We start from the raw sequence: 15,720 nt of genomic DNA, 5'->3' as shown, positions 1-15,720 counted from the left end.
AAAGCAATCTACAGATTCAATGCCTATCAGATTCAATTCTACAAAACTCCAATGGCATTCTTCACAGAAATAGAACAAAAAATCCAAAATTTGTAAGGAACCACAAAAGACCCCAAATAGCCAATGCAATCTTGAGAGAGAAGAACAACACTGAAGTCATCACATTCCCTGATTTCAAACTAGACTACAAAGCTATAATAATTAAAACAGTATGGTATTGGCCTAAAAACAGACACATAGATTAATGGAACAGAATAGAGAGCCCAGAAATAAACCTGCACATACATGGTCAATTAATTTATGACAAAGGAGCCAAGACTATACAATGGGGAAAAGAACCTCTCTTTAGTAAATGGTGTTGGGAAAACTGGACCTCTGTCTTACATTATATACAAAAATTAACTCAAAGTGGACTAAAGACTTGAACATAAGGCCTAAAAGCATATAACTGCTAGAGGAAAACAACAAGTTCCTTGACATAGGTCTTGACAATGTTTTTTTTTAATCTGACACCAAAAGCAAAGGCAACAAAAGCAAAAATAAATAAGTAGGACCACTTCAAACTAAAAAGCTTCAGCACAGCAAAGGGAGCCATCAACAAAATAAAAAGGCAACCTACTGAATGGGAGAAAACATTTGCAAATTATATATCTGATCATGGATTAATATCCAAAATATATAAAGAATGCATACATTCTTTGAATGCATACATCTCAATGGTGAGAACAAATAGTTCGATTTATAAATGGGCAAATGGGGACTTCCCTGGCGGTCCAGTGGTTAAGACTCCGCACTTCCATTCAGAGGGCACGGGTTCGATCCCTGGTCAGGAAACTAAGATCCCACATGTCCTGCGGTGCAGCCAAAAATAAAATAAAAATGGTCAAATGATCTGAATAGACATTGTTCCGAAGAAGACATACAGATGCCCAACAGGGACATGAAAAGATGCTCAACATCATTAATCAGGAAAGTGCAAATCAAAACCACAGTGAGATATCACCTCACATCTGTTAGAATGGCTATTATCAAAAAGACAAGAAATAAGTTTTGGGGAGGATGTGGAGAAAAGGGACGACTTGTGCGCTATTGGTGCGAGTAAATTAGTGCAGCCACTGTGGAAAATTGTATGGAGGTTCCCGGAAAAATTAAAAATAAAACGACCATGTGATTCAGCAATTCTACTTCTGGGTATTCAAAGGAAACAAAAACACTAAGCTGAAAAGATATATGCACCTTTGTGTTCATTGCAGCATTATTTACAATAACCAAGATTTGGAAACACCTAAGTGTTCAGCAATGGATGAACGGATAAAGAAATTGTGGTATGTATATACATATATATATATATATATATATTCACAATGGAATATTATTCGGGCATAAAAAGAAAGAAATGTTGCCGTCTGCAACAACATGGATGAACCTCAAGGGCATTATGCTCAGTGAAATAAGTCAGTCAGAGAAAGACAACACTGTGTGATCTCACTTACATGTGGAATCTTAAAAAAACAAACCACCCCTCTATTTTCTACCTTTGTTTTCTACTTATTTCTAATGGAGCAAAGAAGGCCCTCTAGGTCTAAAGCAGAATTAATGGTGAAGATTTGCTATGTCTGATTAATGGGTCCTGAGGACTGGTGTAGTAGGACTTCTTGCCTCTGTGTCACTGAAAAACAACTATCCTTCTGTGATTTGACTGCATCTCAATGGGTTCAACCAAACATTCCTTTCCCTTCCTTCCCCCCCTTTCCCTTCCCCCCTCCTCTACTCTTTCTGTCTCCCTTTCTTTCTTTCTCTCTTTCTCTTTCTTTCTTATTGTGGTGAAATATACACAACATAACACTCACCATATTGACCATTATTAAGTGTACAATTCAGTGGCATTAAGAACATTCACATTTGTTGTGCAATCATCACCCATCTCCAGAACTTTTTCATCTTCCCAAACTGAAACTCTGTACCCATTAAACAATAATTCCCCTTTCCTCCCTTCCCCCAGCCCCTAGCAACCACCATCCTACCTTTCTGTCTCTATGAATTTGACTACTCTAGGTACCTCATGTAAGTGGAATCATACAATATTGGTCCTTTTGTATCTCATTTATTTTGCTTAACATAATACCTTCAAGACTCATCCATGTTGTAATATGTATCAAAATTTACTTTCTTCATAAGGCTGAATAATATTCCATTGTATGTATATACCACATTTTATTTATCTATTCATTCACTTGGACATTTTTGACTATTGTGAATAACACTGCTATGAGCCTTAGTGTACAAATACCTGTTCAAGCCCCTGCTTTTAATTGAATATATACCCAGAAGTGGACTTGCTGGATCATATGGTAATTCTGTGTTTAATTTTTTGACCAATTGCCATACTGTTTTCCACTGTAGCCGCACCATTTTGCGTTCCCACCAGCAGTGAACAAGGGTTCCATAAAATCACTGATTTTGTAACATATTTCCTGATTACAGTGCATGTTAACTGTAGAACATCTAGATAATGTAAAAAAAACAAAAGTGTAGAATATAAAATCCCCTTTATTCTAACTACCTAGTTCTACATTTGACCTCAATACATATTATCCCCAACAGGAAGGGAAGGGGTCATTTCCCTGTTACGAAAATGCTGGAGAGCATGATCCAAAAATAGAGCTGAGGCCTGCCCTGCTTGACCTCATGGTGAGAGGCCCCATCCTGGCCCTAATCATCAATAAGGTTCATGCAGTGAAGCTGACTTCTGAGTCATATTCATGGGCTGCTCCTGGTCTCAGGCGAGACATGGGACGGTCACATTCTCCGTGGGCCCGTCTCCTCATCTTTAAAACCCACCTCAAGATTGATAGAGCAAAACATAAAATGTTTGCGCAAGGTGATTCGTCTAGAGAAACGCGTTCTACACACGCACCAGCTACATCTTCATAATCGAGCTTTCATTTGTCGACCAGAGAGCACCGGAGGACCTGGGTCTGATGCATCAAAGATGCGGTCCTGCCCCAGGGAGCGGAGGACTGGAGCAGTTCCCGCCTCATTTCACTTTTCCAAGTCCCCATTGGCTGATTCCTACCATCGATCCGCCTTGTCCCCGCTGTCTTCTCCTATCACCGCCGCCGTTAGCCTCTCATCCTGTGCTCTCATTGGTCCTCCCCGCAATCGCTCTGCGCCAGGAGCGTTCCAGAGGCAGCCACTGGGAGTCGCTGGATTCGGTTTTTAAAAAACGCCGGCAGTGAATCCGCGGCGGAGCGGGCAATTTGAATGCCACCCAGCCGGGGCACGCGGCCGGGGCGCTGCTGGCCCTCCCCTGAACCCCAGCCTCTGCCTCCGGACCCGGAAGGCCGAGAAGGAGCCGCGTTCCGCAACCCTGAGCGCCAACCATGGGCCCGCGCCGCCGGATCCGCAAGCCCGAAGCCCCAAGGAGGCGCCCCCCGAGCCCGGCTCCCGCCCCCCCGCGGCCGGGCCCACCCTTAGGTAACCCGCCGTGATCCCTTTCCCTCCGAGCCGGCCTCCCTGCAGCCTGTCTGTGAGGTGGGTACGGCCGGGTCCGCGTGCCCATTTCACAGACGAAAAAATCTATGCTCGCTTGCCGAGCCTGGGGTCCAGCCCAGTCTCCCGACCCCTGGTCCGCTGGCCTTCCTCTGCAGGGAGGCAAAGCGGTTCTGCCGTCCAGTATCCGTTCCGGGACGGCCCAAGGTCCACGACCGGGGAGGGACTGGGGAAGGCAGTTCTGAGGAGGAGAAAGGACTGGCCCAGACAGTATTCTTAATTCTACTAACGTGTATTGAGTGCTTACCACTAACTAGGCATTATGTTAAACTCTATATGAATTAACTCAATTTTATATTGTGCCCATTTTACAGATGGGACAACTGAAGCGCAGACAGACCTGATAATTTGCACAAGATCACCCAGCTTGTTCCCGCAGACACGGGATTTTAAAAAATCGGTGTTTGTGCTTTTTTCAAATGCAAAAGTATTGGCTGCTTTTTGTGACAATTTCAAACAACAGTTCTAATTTTAGAAGGTGCCTTTCCAGGTTTTTGGGGGGTTTTTTTGTTTTGTTTTGTTTTTTTCCTTCAGTGAGTGGCTGTATTGGTCCTTAACCAAAGTGCCCTAACTTAGCCGGTGCTCTCACCTTGTTCCCTTCCAGAGGTAGCATGCCCGGAAAGAAGGCTGGTCTGTGGTCCTTAGTTTCTGTGCTGTGGTCTGGTGGATGGGATACCCACAAACAAGAACTGTGGCAGCAGCTGCTTTACTTGTCTTCTGCTCCATAGCTAAGAGCAGGGTGAAGAAAGTATTATTGGTTATTTATAGATGTTGCTGTTGTGAATGGGTTGTTTTTTATTTTTCTTTCCTTAACATAAATAACCTTTGCATCTAGCTAACTTGCTGAATTCTCTTGTTAATCCTAATAGCCTTTCAGCTGCTTTAATTGAAATTTTTAAGTGGACCATTATACTGTTTGCAAATAATGACTTTTGAGTCTTCTTTTCATTTTTATACATTTTATTTCTTATTTTATTGTTAGTGAGGCCCTGAGACTAGTGTTGAAATAAGAGCAATGTTTTGGTCATCTTTGTCTCATTTGTAATTTTAACAGGAATATTGTTACGTATGATGTTCACTATTGCTTCCGGATGTAGAAGCATCCTTACAACTCCAGTCCCCTGATTCGCTCTCAGCTCAGGATGACCTTGCCTCATGCTTCACTGAGGAAATAGAAGCCTCCAGACTGGATTCCCCTTTATCTTCTCACAGCAGAGAACCTAGGTGACCCCTTTCCATCAAAAGCCACTCCTCCTCCTACATGAGCTCTTGGTCATATTCTTCTGTCACCATCCCAGGGGCTTTCTGTTATCCTTACCACCTGCACTTGGAAGTAAATTCATACTCCTTACATTGGCATTTGGCAAATGTGCTCTGCTATTTCTGTTCTAAAGAAAAGGGCACCCCACATCCCCAGCTCCCTCATACTCCCTGTTTCTCACTTCTGCCCTTCACAGCTACCCTTTTTATTTTATTATTATTTTTTAATTTATTTATTTTATTTATTTACTTATTTTTGGCTGTGTTGGGTCTTCCCCGCTGCATGCGTGCTCTCTCTAGTCGCGGAGAGCGGGGGCTACTCCTCGTTGCGGTGCGCGGGCTTCTCATCACAGCGGCCTCTCCCGTTGCGGAGCTTGGGCTCCAGGCACGCGGGCCTCGGTAGTTGTGGTTCGCGGACTCTAGAGCGCAGGCTCAGTAGTTGTGGCGCACGGGCTCCGTTGCTCCGCGGCGTGTAGGAACCTCCCAGACCAGGGCCCGAACCCCTGTCCCCTGCATTGGCAGGCGGACTCCCAACCACTGCACCACCAGGGAAGCCGCACAGCTACCCTTTCTAAAACAGCCAGACTTAAGTCTACCCACGTGTCTGTTTCCCCTCTTCCCAGACACCCTTCAACCCATTCCAATCTGACTCCCCACAACCACTACCCTTACTTCCAGTACCCTTGAACTGCTGTTGTGAAGGTCACCAGCTACTTTCATGTTGCCAACTTTATTAGACATGCCTGTGTCCTTCTCTTATCCTCTCAGAAGCATTCGACACAGTGGGTCATTTCTTCTTCGAAACACTCCATCCCCCTGGCTCCGTGATACACACGCTCTGCAGTTTCTGCTCAGTGGTTTTTACTGCCTGTGCCACCTCTCTTCAGCATGTTGATGTTGGACTTCCATGGTCTACTTTTCCTTTCTTTCCCTTCCCCAGGTGGGCTCATCCCTCCCCGTGGCTCCAGTACCATTCATACACTGACAGCTCTCACATTTATAGCTCCAGCCCACATCTCTGACCCCGCACACCTACATCCAACGGCCTTTCTACTCGAAGACTCTGGGGTATGTCACACTAAACACATCTAAAAGCACACTTTTGGTTACTCCCCTCCTGCCACTTCATCCCCGGTTTCCCCCATTTCAGGAAATGGCATAGCCACTCACAGGATTGTTTAAGCCAGAAACCCGGGAGAGATTTTTCATCTTGCCCCCATGTCCATCCAATCCAAATGTAAGCTCAGGCACTTCCACCTCCATGTCGCATCCTAATCATGCCACTCGTTGCCTTCTCCACTCCCACCAGCCTAGTCCAAGCCCCCAGCACCCTGACCTGGCTACGACTTCCCTTCCACTCTTGTCCCTTTTCGGTTCTTTCCTTACACAGCAACTGGAATGATCTTTAAATGTAAGTGGATCATCTCTCCGTCCTGCTTAAAGCTCTTCCGTGGCTTCCCATTACTTTAGGATTAAATCCCGACTCCTTATGTAGGATTTTAAGACCCAACTATTGAATGTTTAATCCCAGTTCTTTCCCATGATCCCTCTAATTGGTTACTTTTCACAAGCACTTGTTCCTGAGTCATAGACTTCACATCTTCCCTTACCCCTTGGAGGTTATTATGTGTATTTTTCTTTCTCTCTTTTCTGTAATAACTCAAGTCCCTCTGGTATTGATTATTTTGTTTGCTGAGTTTGGTCCCTTCTTTTCATGGTGTTGGCCTTTTTACATTGCTTGGTGATCTTTAGTTGTGTTCATCTTTCCATTCTGTGACTGCCATGTCTGATTATTAAAGGCTGCTTCCGGCGACTGGACTGGGGACTGGTGGTGAGGAGGGAGGCAGGTGCCAGTAGCTCATCTCCTGGCTGTAGGGCCTCCCTCCTTCTAAAAAGTCCCCTGTTTCTTTGGCCCCTGGGATAAAGTCTCCACTGCCAGCACATCTCTGCATTGCCCCTCTGTCCCCATTTGCTCTCAGCAGGTTGTCTAACACTTGGCAAATAGTTCACCATATTAAATCCCTTCTACGCAACGACTTGGTGTGGATTCTCTCTTCTTGGCTAGACCGTGAATAACATTTCTTCAAAATGTTAGTTTTCATGGGGTTTTTTTTTCTTTTTTTTATTTGTTCAACTTCTCAGAGTTTCATTTGTTTTTACTGGTCCTTGATTTAATTTATGGAGCCAGCTGCACTGTTTTTGTTTTACACTCGTTTTCATTAAGTTAGTTTATTATCTTTAATATTTCTTTTACTCTATCTTCTTTTGATTTACTTTAATAATTCTCTTCCTAATACGTGAGTTGAACACTTAGCAGAATTATCTTTTAATGTTCTTGTTTTCTCGTAGATAGATCTTGAGGCTGTACATTTTCCTTTAGGACTATTCGGCTATATTGCTTAAGTTTTAAGGTGTAGACTTTTTATTTTTATTCATTTCTACATAGTCTAATTTCAGTGAATTGTCCTCTTTAACAAGAGAGTTAGAAGAATTTTTATTTTTTATATTCTTGTGTTTTTAATTTCTGATCAGAGTTTGACTTTTTTGATTTCTACTTTTAGGAATGATTTTAAGATTTTTTTGTCTTTTTTTGTTGTTGTTGAAACTAGGCTTTGAGCCAAAGGCTCTGACTTCATAGCCCAAAGGCCCAACACTGGCACTGAGTTATGCCACTTCTGAGCTCCCACCTTGGCCGCTAACGTGCTCTGGCCAACTGTCTTGACCTCTCTGGGCCTCAGGATAACAGAGACAAGGGAATTGTACTAGATAATCTCTCAGATTCCTTCCAGCTCTTAAAAAATACCTAAAAATTGGACTTTCCTGGTGGTCCAGTGGTTAAGACTCCGTGCTTCCAATGCAGGGGGCGCCTGTTCGATCCCTGGCTGGGGAACTAAGATCCCACGTGCTGCGCGGCAGGGCCAAAAAAACCCTAAAAACAAAATTGGAAACTGGGTTTCCAATCCAGGTGGGAAAGACAGAGGAGATGCACAGAGTACTGTGGGCCCAGAGGAGGGAAGTGACCCATCGGTTTGGAAGGGATTGGGAGTCAGGAAAGGCTGCCTGGAAGAGTCGGCATTTAAAATAAGACCCTCAGGATCATCACTGAGGGTCAATAGGACCCTCAAAGGATCACTTATTCATTCATTTAACAAAAATTTATTTAGCACCAACCACTGTTCTCCAGTTGCTGAAGATAACCGCAATGACTACAATAGACAAAAAGCCCTGCTTTTGGGAAGCCTGTTATATACAGTCTACGATTTGGTAGTTTGACAGCCAGGTTGGAATGCACCACCCGTTTTCCACTGCATTTTGCTCCATGACCCAACTCTTTTGCTCAGGCGCTCCCTCCCGTCCAGTTGCTCGCCGGAGATACCGGGTTCTGAAGGAGATCCGAACTCTTCAGAAGAGCACAAACCTGTTGTTAAGGAAGACCCCCTTCTGCCGCCTGGTGAGCTCCAGGGAGCTTCCCGCCAACCCCCATGCCGCCTCCTTTCTTTAAATTTCCCAGGTATTGGGCCCCTATCGCCTCTTGCCCAAATGGCAAGGGACCTCTTCCCTAGCCTGGTCGGGGACTCTTCATCTTCTGAAAACATGAGCCCACAAAGGGCACCTTCTAATTCTTTATGGAATTAATTTCTAACCCCTACCACCTTCGAACTGTGTTCTTTGATTACGTACAAGGAACTCTGTCATCCAACCACCCTTTCATCCCTTGTCTTGCCCTGAGAGATTGTCTCCTCCTCTCCCCACCACCAATGAAGAGAGACGGGCCAATCTCTAAGCTCCCTGGAGTTGACACCAGCTACTAGTTAGGTTCTATGATTAAGGGCCAGGAAGGAATAACGGAAATGAAGATTCATGGAGACTCACGGAGAGAGTCTGTCTTCTCTTGAACCTCCTTTTACTCTCTACTCCTCCCCTCTCCCCTTCTCCCTTGCTCCCCATCCCCACTCCTTCGCAGGCAAGAGAAATATGTGCTGTATTCACTCGTGGTGTGGACTTCAATTGGCAAGCCCAGGCCCTGTTGGCCCTACAAGAGGTAAGATGGGGGCCACGGTCCAGTTGGGTGAGGGGTGAGTATGGGAGAAAGGCAAGGCTACATCTCACCTCCTTGAAAAGAACAAGGAACACCCAGGGTTTGGAGGCTAGGTTCTCATTTGGTGGTAGTGGAATTCCCAGGCAAAGTTCAGTCTCATTCTGTGAATAATCCTTCCCTGCAGTCCTTTGAGCCCTTAGAGACTGAGGTTAGCAGGTCTCTCAGCAGAAAGCAGCCCATGGCCCCTCGTCTGTGTCAGTCTTTCTGCTTTTCTTTCTGTCCGCAGGCAGCAGAAGCGTTTCTAGTTCATCTCTTCGAGGATGCCTATCTCCTCTCCTTACATGCCGGCCGTGTCACTCTCTTCCCGAAGGATGTGCAGCTGGCCAGGAGGATCCGAGGCATTCAGGAAGGGCTCGGCTGAGCTCCTGCCGCCCGTGCCTCTGTAAGCTTTTCCTGCTCACCAGAGAGTGAGTGCACTTTGGGGGAAAACACCTAGCTTCTCATCACTGTGGTGGGAGTTTCTGCGAAGGAATGTTCCTTCTCCATCCTCAAGTCCTTTGCGGCCTCGCCTTCCCCTTGTTCTCTAGGGAAGGGTTGACCTAGTTTTGACTTGAATGCTTGGGATTCTGCGGCTCATGCCCTTTAAGTAACGACCAGACAGCCTGAACCTCTGACCGAGTGAATCCTCTCCATTCTACAAGGACCAGATGACCTCATTTTGATTAAAACAAAGTTCTTATTTTTGAAAATGCCTTGTTAGTAATTGTGATTCCTGTATTTCAGGGATGATACCAGGGACTCTGCCCGTAACTAGGACCAGATCACGGAGTACAAGGTGCTGCCTGGACTTGCTGTCTCTGAGCAGAGTGTGTGTGTTGCTATTGTAATTAGGTTTTTTTAAGAAGGAGAAGATTGCATGGCTTTCCTCTGTAACAGAGGTAATACATGACAGAATCAACACATTCCAAAAGTCCTGACAATAATTTTCAGATGAAGAGACTCCAAGTTTGACTTCACTTTGCAAATTATTCACACACCTGATGATTTGGAAGACATCAGATTTTCTAGGTTGTGAGAGAAAAGGATATTTACTGATTATTTTAGATCTTTCTGTACCATTTAAATTTTTTACCATATGTATATTTACTTTATTTAAAGCATAAGGGAAAAAATGAGAGAAGACCACTTCAGCCAGCTGCATGGAAGAGCCTGACGCGTCCAGCATACGAATCTCTGTCCTTCAGATTGATTTCATCATTAGTGGCAGCAGCAAGTTCCTGTGTGGACTGTGCCTGTCAACAGATTATATAGCTTTTCAAAAACTCAATTGGGATGAAAACGGAAATCGTTAAGGTTTGATGGCTCCTGGCTCCTTCTGGTAAATTCCTATCAAAATCATTCAGAAATTCTAGCTTGTAGAATTTATTTTATTCTTATCTGCAAGTCACAGATGATGTATCGTAATTTATACTGCAGACTTTTTCATTCCAGGACTTTTAAGAGCCTTTTCAATGTTTTTACAGGTATTTTTTATAACTCCCTTGTGGAGAGATAATAAAAATAATTCTTTAATGAGAAAAAGTTGAAGCGAAGTCACTACTGTACAGAGATTATACTGTGTCCTTTGTGTGTTAGCGTTAAGTTCTTCATTTGGACACTTGGCCAACAGCCACAATTTAAACAAGAGAATTCAGGGATGTGTTTTTGTCTCCAGTGGAGTAGGGCGTGAGCAGATAAAAGCCTTGCCCATCTCTTGTAACTGAAAGCAGCTTAAGAGATCTCCAGAGAAATGGGAAGGCCACCCGAAGACTTTTAGATATTGTGTGTGGTGAAAATGATTAGTGAGGGCGGACACGAATAATGACGCGTCAGCCAACTGAACTGAGAGACAAACTAAAGGGAAAAGGACCAAGTTCTGTTGTGTGATTTTAACCCTTTGGAAAAACCGTTTCCTGTTCGACATCAACTCATTTTTATGTAGACATTGGAATAAAGCTTACCTATCTATGACTATATTTAAAATTCTTGTCAGTATGTTATTAATCAGAAGATTATACTCTTCCTCTAGTTTTCTTTAAATTGACACTTCTCTGCTCTCTTAAAATTGTACTAACCAGGACCCCACTGTAACACATGGTCACATGTCACATGCAGATGCCAGGCAGGATGTGTGCTCAGCACCACAGAGTATTTATACAGTAACGTGAGAATAAGTAACTTACACCATGATAATGTTATATGATATCATTACAACTTACTGTAAACTTTGAGCACTTACACTGCTGATGTTGTTGGAGTTTTGTTTTTGTTTTTCTCTACTTTCTGGGTGATTTCACCAACATTATGTTCTAACCTTTCCATTAAGTTTTTATTTCTGCTTTCACATTTTTTAATATCCAAGAACTCTCTTATTTTTTGAATGTTTCTTTTTTATAGCATCCCAATCAGTATTTACTCAAAAAAAAAAAAAAACAATCTAGATATTTCAAGCCAAGCGTAATTTAATGGAAGGGATTGGTTAAATGATGTCAAGAGGGCCGGAAGAGCTAAAGGGAAGAGAGGACGCTACCCCAGGATCAGGAAACTTCCAATGCTCAAAGCCCACACTCACTGCTGCTCGGCTGGAAGCATGGCCCCCGCCACTACTGCGTTAGAACCACACCAATGCTACTGAGCAGGAATAAGGAGCCCCCGCTCCAGCCAATGCTGCTGCAGCCACCACTGACACCGAGGACATCTGTCATCCGCTGCTGCTTCTGCTGCCAAAGGCACTACCAGAACAACAGAGAAATGTCTCAACTCCCACCTGCCAGGCCCCACCAGCATTTTCCATTGGCAGAACCTAGCCAGAGCAGCTGCAAGGGAGTCTGAGAACCCAACTGTTGCCTTCTAACCCCCTTGTGTTAGGGACGAGACCTTGAAAGGGTGAGAATGGAGCTTTGAGGGCCAATAGACACGCTCTGCAGGACGTGTGCTCTCAGCACCCAATCCCAATCTTGTTTCATGGATGCAATACCATTTTAAGGATATTTATCATAATTTTGCTACTGGTTTTTGTTTTCTTTCTGCTGCATCATCCTGTTTCCTCTAAGTTGTTTTTGTTTTTCCTGTTAGTTCTAGTTTCCCTTTCACTTATAAGGTTTTCCTTTAATGTTTAACAATCTTTACGTTTAAAAGTGGGAGACAGAAAAGCTAATAGGTAGTTCTGAGCATGTTGGTGGGGCTTGTTGACTTGGAGCTTTACTGTAGAATGGTCAGGTGGGTCTTTTGTTGGGGACACCCTGCTCTCTTAGGCCAGCCAGATCCCCAGGGGAGGGTCATCCAACCCTTACCACTTGGACAGCAAAGGCCCAGCTGGTTCTAGGAGCTGAGTGGCAGAGTGCTGAGGCTATCCATATGCAAAGTTCACCGTGCATAAGCTTCCTTAATCTCCCTGGCTGTGGCCTCCTGAAGTCCAGAGACTCGATTTTCTCTTCTCTTGAGGATCAGCCTCCAAGCTTCTGCTGGGATGGGGGAAAGAGAGTCACCAGTGATTGAGTGGTAGGAGAGGAACATTTAGGGACTTGTTTCCTAAGCAGCATCTAACCAATCCTCTATTTTAGCCAACCCTCACTCACACCCAGTTGCGGAAGTAATTGATGCTCTTTTGTTCCTGAGCCTTATGAGGATTTTGCCTTGTAGCTTGTGATGGTTCTTAACTTCCCCCCCTGCTAGTTTAGGATTCCACTCTCCTGGGTCTGTGAAGTCAGTTTCTACTCATCCATCTGCTTTCTAAGTTTCAGGATTTTTGTTACTGTTTTTTCCTGTCCTGTCTTCCCCATCCTTATGAATTTATGTTGAGCTTCCTATCGTCTATAGCATTGTAGATTGGCAGTTATTTTCTCTCTTTACATGAGAAAGCTGTTCCACTATTTTCTGGGTTCTGTTCTTGCTGTTGAGAAGTCAGCTCTCAGTCCAACAGATGCTCCTTGGAAGCCAATGTTATCTCTGACTTTCTCTTCTTAGAAGATTTTTCTTTGTTTTTGGTGTTCTGCAATGTCATTCTGATGTGTCTAAGTGTGCATTTCTTTTTATTTGTCTTGCTTGGCATTCATAGGGCTTCTTGAATATGGATTGATGTCTTTTTATCAATTTTGGAAAATTCTCTCCTCAGACACTGCCCCTTTGCATTCTCTCTCCCCTCGTTCTGGGACGCCAATTATCTGTTTGCTGGGCCTTCTTCTCACTGTATCCTTAATGTTTCTTCCCCTCTTCTATTTTCCATCTTTTTTCTATCGGTGCTGCGTATCTTCTTTCTTCTGTTCTACCCTGTAATTAATTTATTTTCTTTCAGCTATGTCTAATCTAGTTTTAAACCAGACCATTTCCTTAATTTCAGTTATTGTATTTTTAGTTCTAGAATTTTTGATTCTTTTCAAAATTGTCCTGTCACTTTTTTTTTTTTTTTCCGGTACGCAGGCCTCTCACTGTTGTGGCCTCTCCCGTTGCGTAGCACAGGCTCTGGACACGCAGGCTCAGCGGCCATGGCTCACGGGCCCAGCCGCTCCGCGGCATGTGGGATCCTCCCGGACAGGGGCACGAACCCACGTCCCCTGCATCGGCAGGCGGACTCCCAACCACTGCGCCACCAGGGAAGCCCTGTCCTGTCACTTTTTATAGTTTCTAGTTCCCTGCTTAAGATGTCAAGCTTGGCTTTTATATCCTTTAACGTAGTAAGTAAGCATAGTTGCTTTACAGACTGTGTGTGATAACTTTCATATTTAGACTCCCTCTGGCTCTGTTTCTATTTGTGGTTTCTGTTGATTCTCACTCATGTTTTTTTCTCTTTGGTGTTGATTACATTTGATAGTATGCCTGACACATCTATATGAGGAAATAATTTGAGGCCTAGAATGGTACCTTCCTCTAGAGAAGCCTGGCATTTTCTCTGCCATGTACTTGGAGGCACTAAACATTCAGAACCACCTTAATTCAGTTTTAGAGCTTGAGAGTTTCTGAGCCACCCAGATGTTTCAAAGCCAAGGTACAGTGTCAGGTTGGAATTGTTTCTCATTCACTTTATTCCTAAGGTACAACCTGCCCTCCAAGGTCAGCTTATCATGCTTACCTTGGCAGGCCTGCACTTCAACCTTTGTCTCCCTAATCCCACAATGTTACCAAAAGCATACCTCATCCCTCAGCTACTTTTTTAGGACTGGCAAACATCCCCATGAGAAAGTGTTAGGCCTAATCTGTTAAACTCATCTCTAGATTTCTGTCCTCTCTTTGATCTTGGATCAGTAATTACTAATAAGTAGTCACTATCTTGTTAGCAGTTTAACACTTTTAAGGAAGAAAAAATATAGTTGTCCAACTTTTTTTAGTTGTCTTCAGTAGGAGAATGATCCAAATGACTACTGGCATAAAGACAGACCAATGGAATGGAATAGAATAGAATAGAATAGACTAGGGAGCCTAATAAATGAATAAACCCTCGCACATATGGTCAAATGATTTTTGACAAGGGTGCCAAGGCCATTCAATGGGGAAAAGACAGTCTTCCCAACAAATGTTTCTGGGAAAACCAGATATCCCCATGCAAAAGAATGAAGTTGGAACCTTACCTAATACCATATAGAAAAATCAACTCAAAATGGACCAAAAACCTAAATGTAAGAATGACAATTATAAAACTCTTAGAAGAAAACATAAGGCAAATACTTCACAACATTGGATTTGGCAATGATTTCTTGGATATGACACCAAAAGCACAGGCAATAAAAGAAAAAATAGACAAGTTTGAGTTCATGAAAATTAAGAATTTCTGTGCATCAAAGGACACTATCCACAGAGTGAAAAGGCAGAATGAGACAAATATTTGTGACATATATAATGAGATATATATGATATATGATAATGTAAATGTAACATATAATGATGTATAATGAGATAATGAGACAAATATCACAGAATGAGAAAAATTTGCATATCATATCTGTTAAGGAATTAATATCAGAATATATAGAGAACTAAAAATAACAACAAAAACTTGATTCAAAAATGAGCAAAGGGGGCTTCCCTGGTGGCACAGTGGTTAAGAATCCGCCTGCCAATGCAGGGGACATTGGTTCGAGCCCTGGTCCGGGAAGATCACACATGCCGTGGAGCAACTAAGCCCGTGTGCCACAACTACTGAGCCTGCTCTCTAGAGCCCACAAGCCACAACTACTGAGCCCATGCACCACAACTATTGAAGCCCGCACGCCTAGAGCCCGTTTTCCGCAACAAGAGAGGCCACCGCAATGAGAAGCCCGCGCATCGCAACGGAGAGCAGCCCCCGCTCGCTGCAACTAGAGAAAGCCCGCGGGCAGCCACGAAGACCGAACGCAGCCAAAAATAAATAAATAAATCTATTTTAAAAAAATGAGCAAAGGACTTGAATAGAGGAATATGTTGCAACAAGAATGTTAGTTTTATAACTCTAAACATTCAATAACATTTTTTTCAAATTTTGTAATATTATATCTTCCCAATGGGAAAAAAAAAATGAGACTCATTCCTGAATGTTTATGTTTAAATCCCAGTTGATAATAGCTATTTTCATTATTGGCTAAACTGTCTGATGAGAATGTACAGTTAGTTCCAAATCCCCAGCCTGTAGAGGATTCCAAGAAATGGCACCCAGAGAGTATCAAATGCAGCTTGATCCAGGAGAGAAAGGAGACTTGCGTTTCAGAGTCTCTAAGTGAGCTGAAGAGAACTAGCAAGGTGCGTCTCTCTGGGCGTTTGCTAAGTTCTGGATGGTCCCCACTCCACCCCAGCCAACTGAGTCGGTGTGGACACCCTCTCTGCTCTGACCATCAACTGGCACGGAACAGGGTCTTCAGAGT

At 43.6% G+C, this 15,720-nt stretch overlaps 1 protein-coding gene across 4 annotated transcripts; it reads left to right on the top strand.

Moving 5' to 3' along the window:
- The first annotated feature begins 2,863 nt into the window (after positions 1-2,863).
- CENPA (centromere protein A) lies at positions 2,864-10,873 on the top strand. 4 transcript variants are annotated; one of them, XR_004482458.2, is made up of 6 exons: positions 2,872-3,477; positions 8,154-8,263; positions 8,777-8,854; positions 9,138-9,293; positions 9,635-9,686; positions 10,010-10,873. XR_004482458.2 is itself a non-coding variant. In XM_033425107.2 (5 exons), exons 1-4 carry the CDS (start codon positions 3,384-3,386, stop codon positions 9,270-9,272), a joined length of 417 nt encoding a protein of 138 aa, XP_033280998.1. In that variant the 5' UTR covers positions 2,864-3,383; the 3' UTR covers positions 9,273-9,293; positions 10,010-10,873. The 4 variants fall into 4 exon arrangements, 3 of the variants coding, with proteins under 3 accessions (XP_033280998.1, XP_033280997.1, XP_004268164.1); XM_033425107.2 differs by lacking the exon at positions 9,635-9,686 and having other exon boundaries at positions 2,864-3,477; XM_033425106.2 differs by having other exon boundaries at positions 2,864-3,477; positions 9,138-9,318; positions 9,635-10,873.
- The last annotated feature ends 4,847 nt before the right edge of the window (positions 10,874-15,720 follow it).

Source organism: Orcinus orca, chromosome 13, assembly GCF_937001465.1.
Source record: "Orcinus orca chromosome 13, mOrcOrc1.1, whole genome shotgun sequence".
Taxonomy (NCBI): Eukaryota; Metazoa; Chordata; class Mammalia; order Artiodactyla; family Delphinidae; genus Orcinus; species Orcinus orca.
The sequence above is the reverse complement of the archived record's forward strand: the minus strand, read 5'-3'. Positions and strand labels throughout refer to the sequence as shown.

Coding starts and splice junctions, on each gene's coding strand:
- CENPA (XM_033425107.2), top strand. CDS start 3,384: ATGGGCCCGCGCCGCCGGATCCGCAAGCCCGAAGCCCCAAGGAGGCGC. Junction 8,264..8,776: donor AGACCCCCTTCTGCCGCCTG/GTGAGCTCCAGG, acceptor ACTCCTTCGCAG/GCAAGAGAAATATGTGCTGT. Junction 8,855..9,137: donor CCCTGTTGGCCCTACAAGAG/GTAAGATGGGGG, acceptor TTCTGTCCGCAG/GCAGCAGAAGCGTTTCTAGT.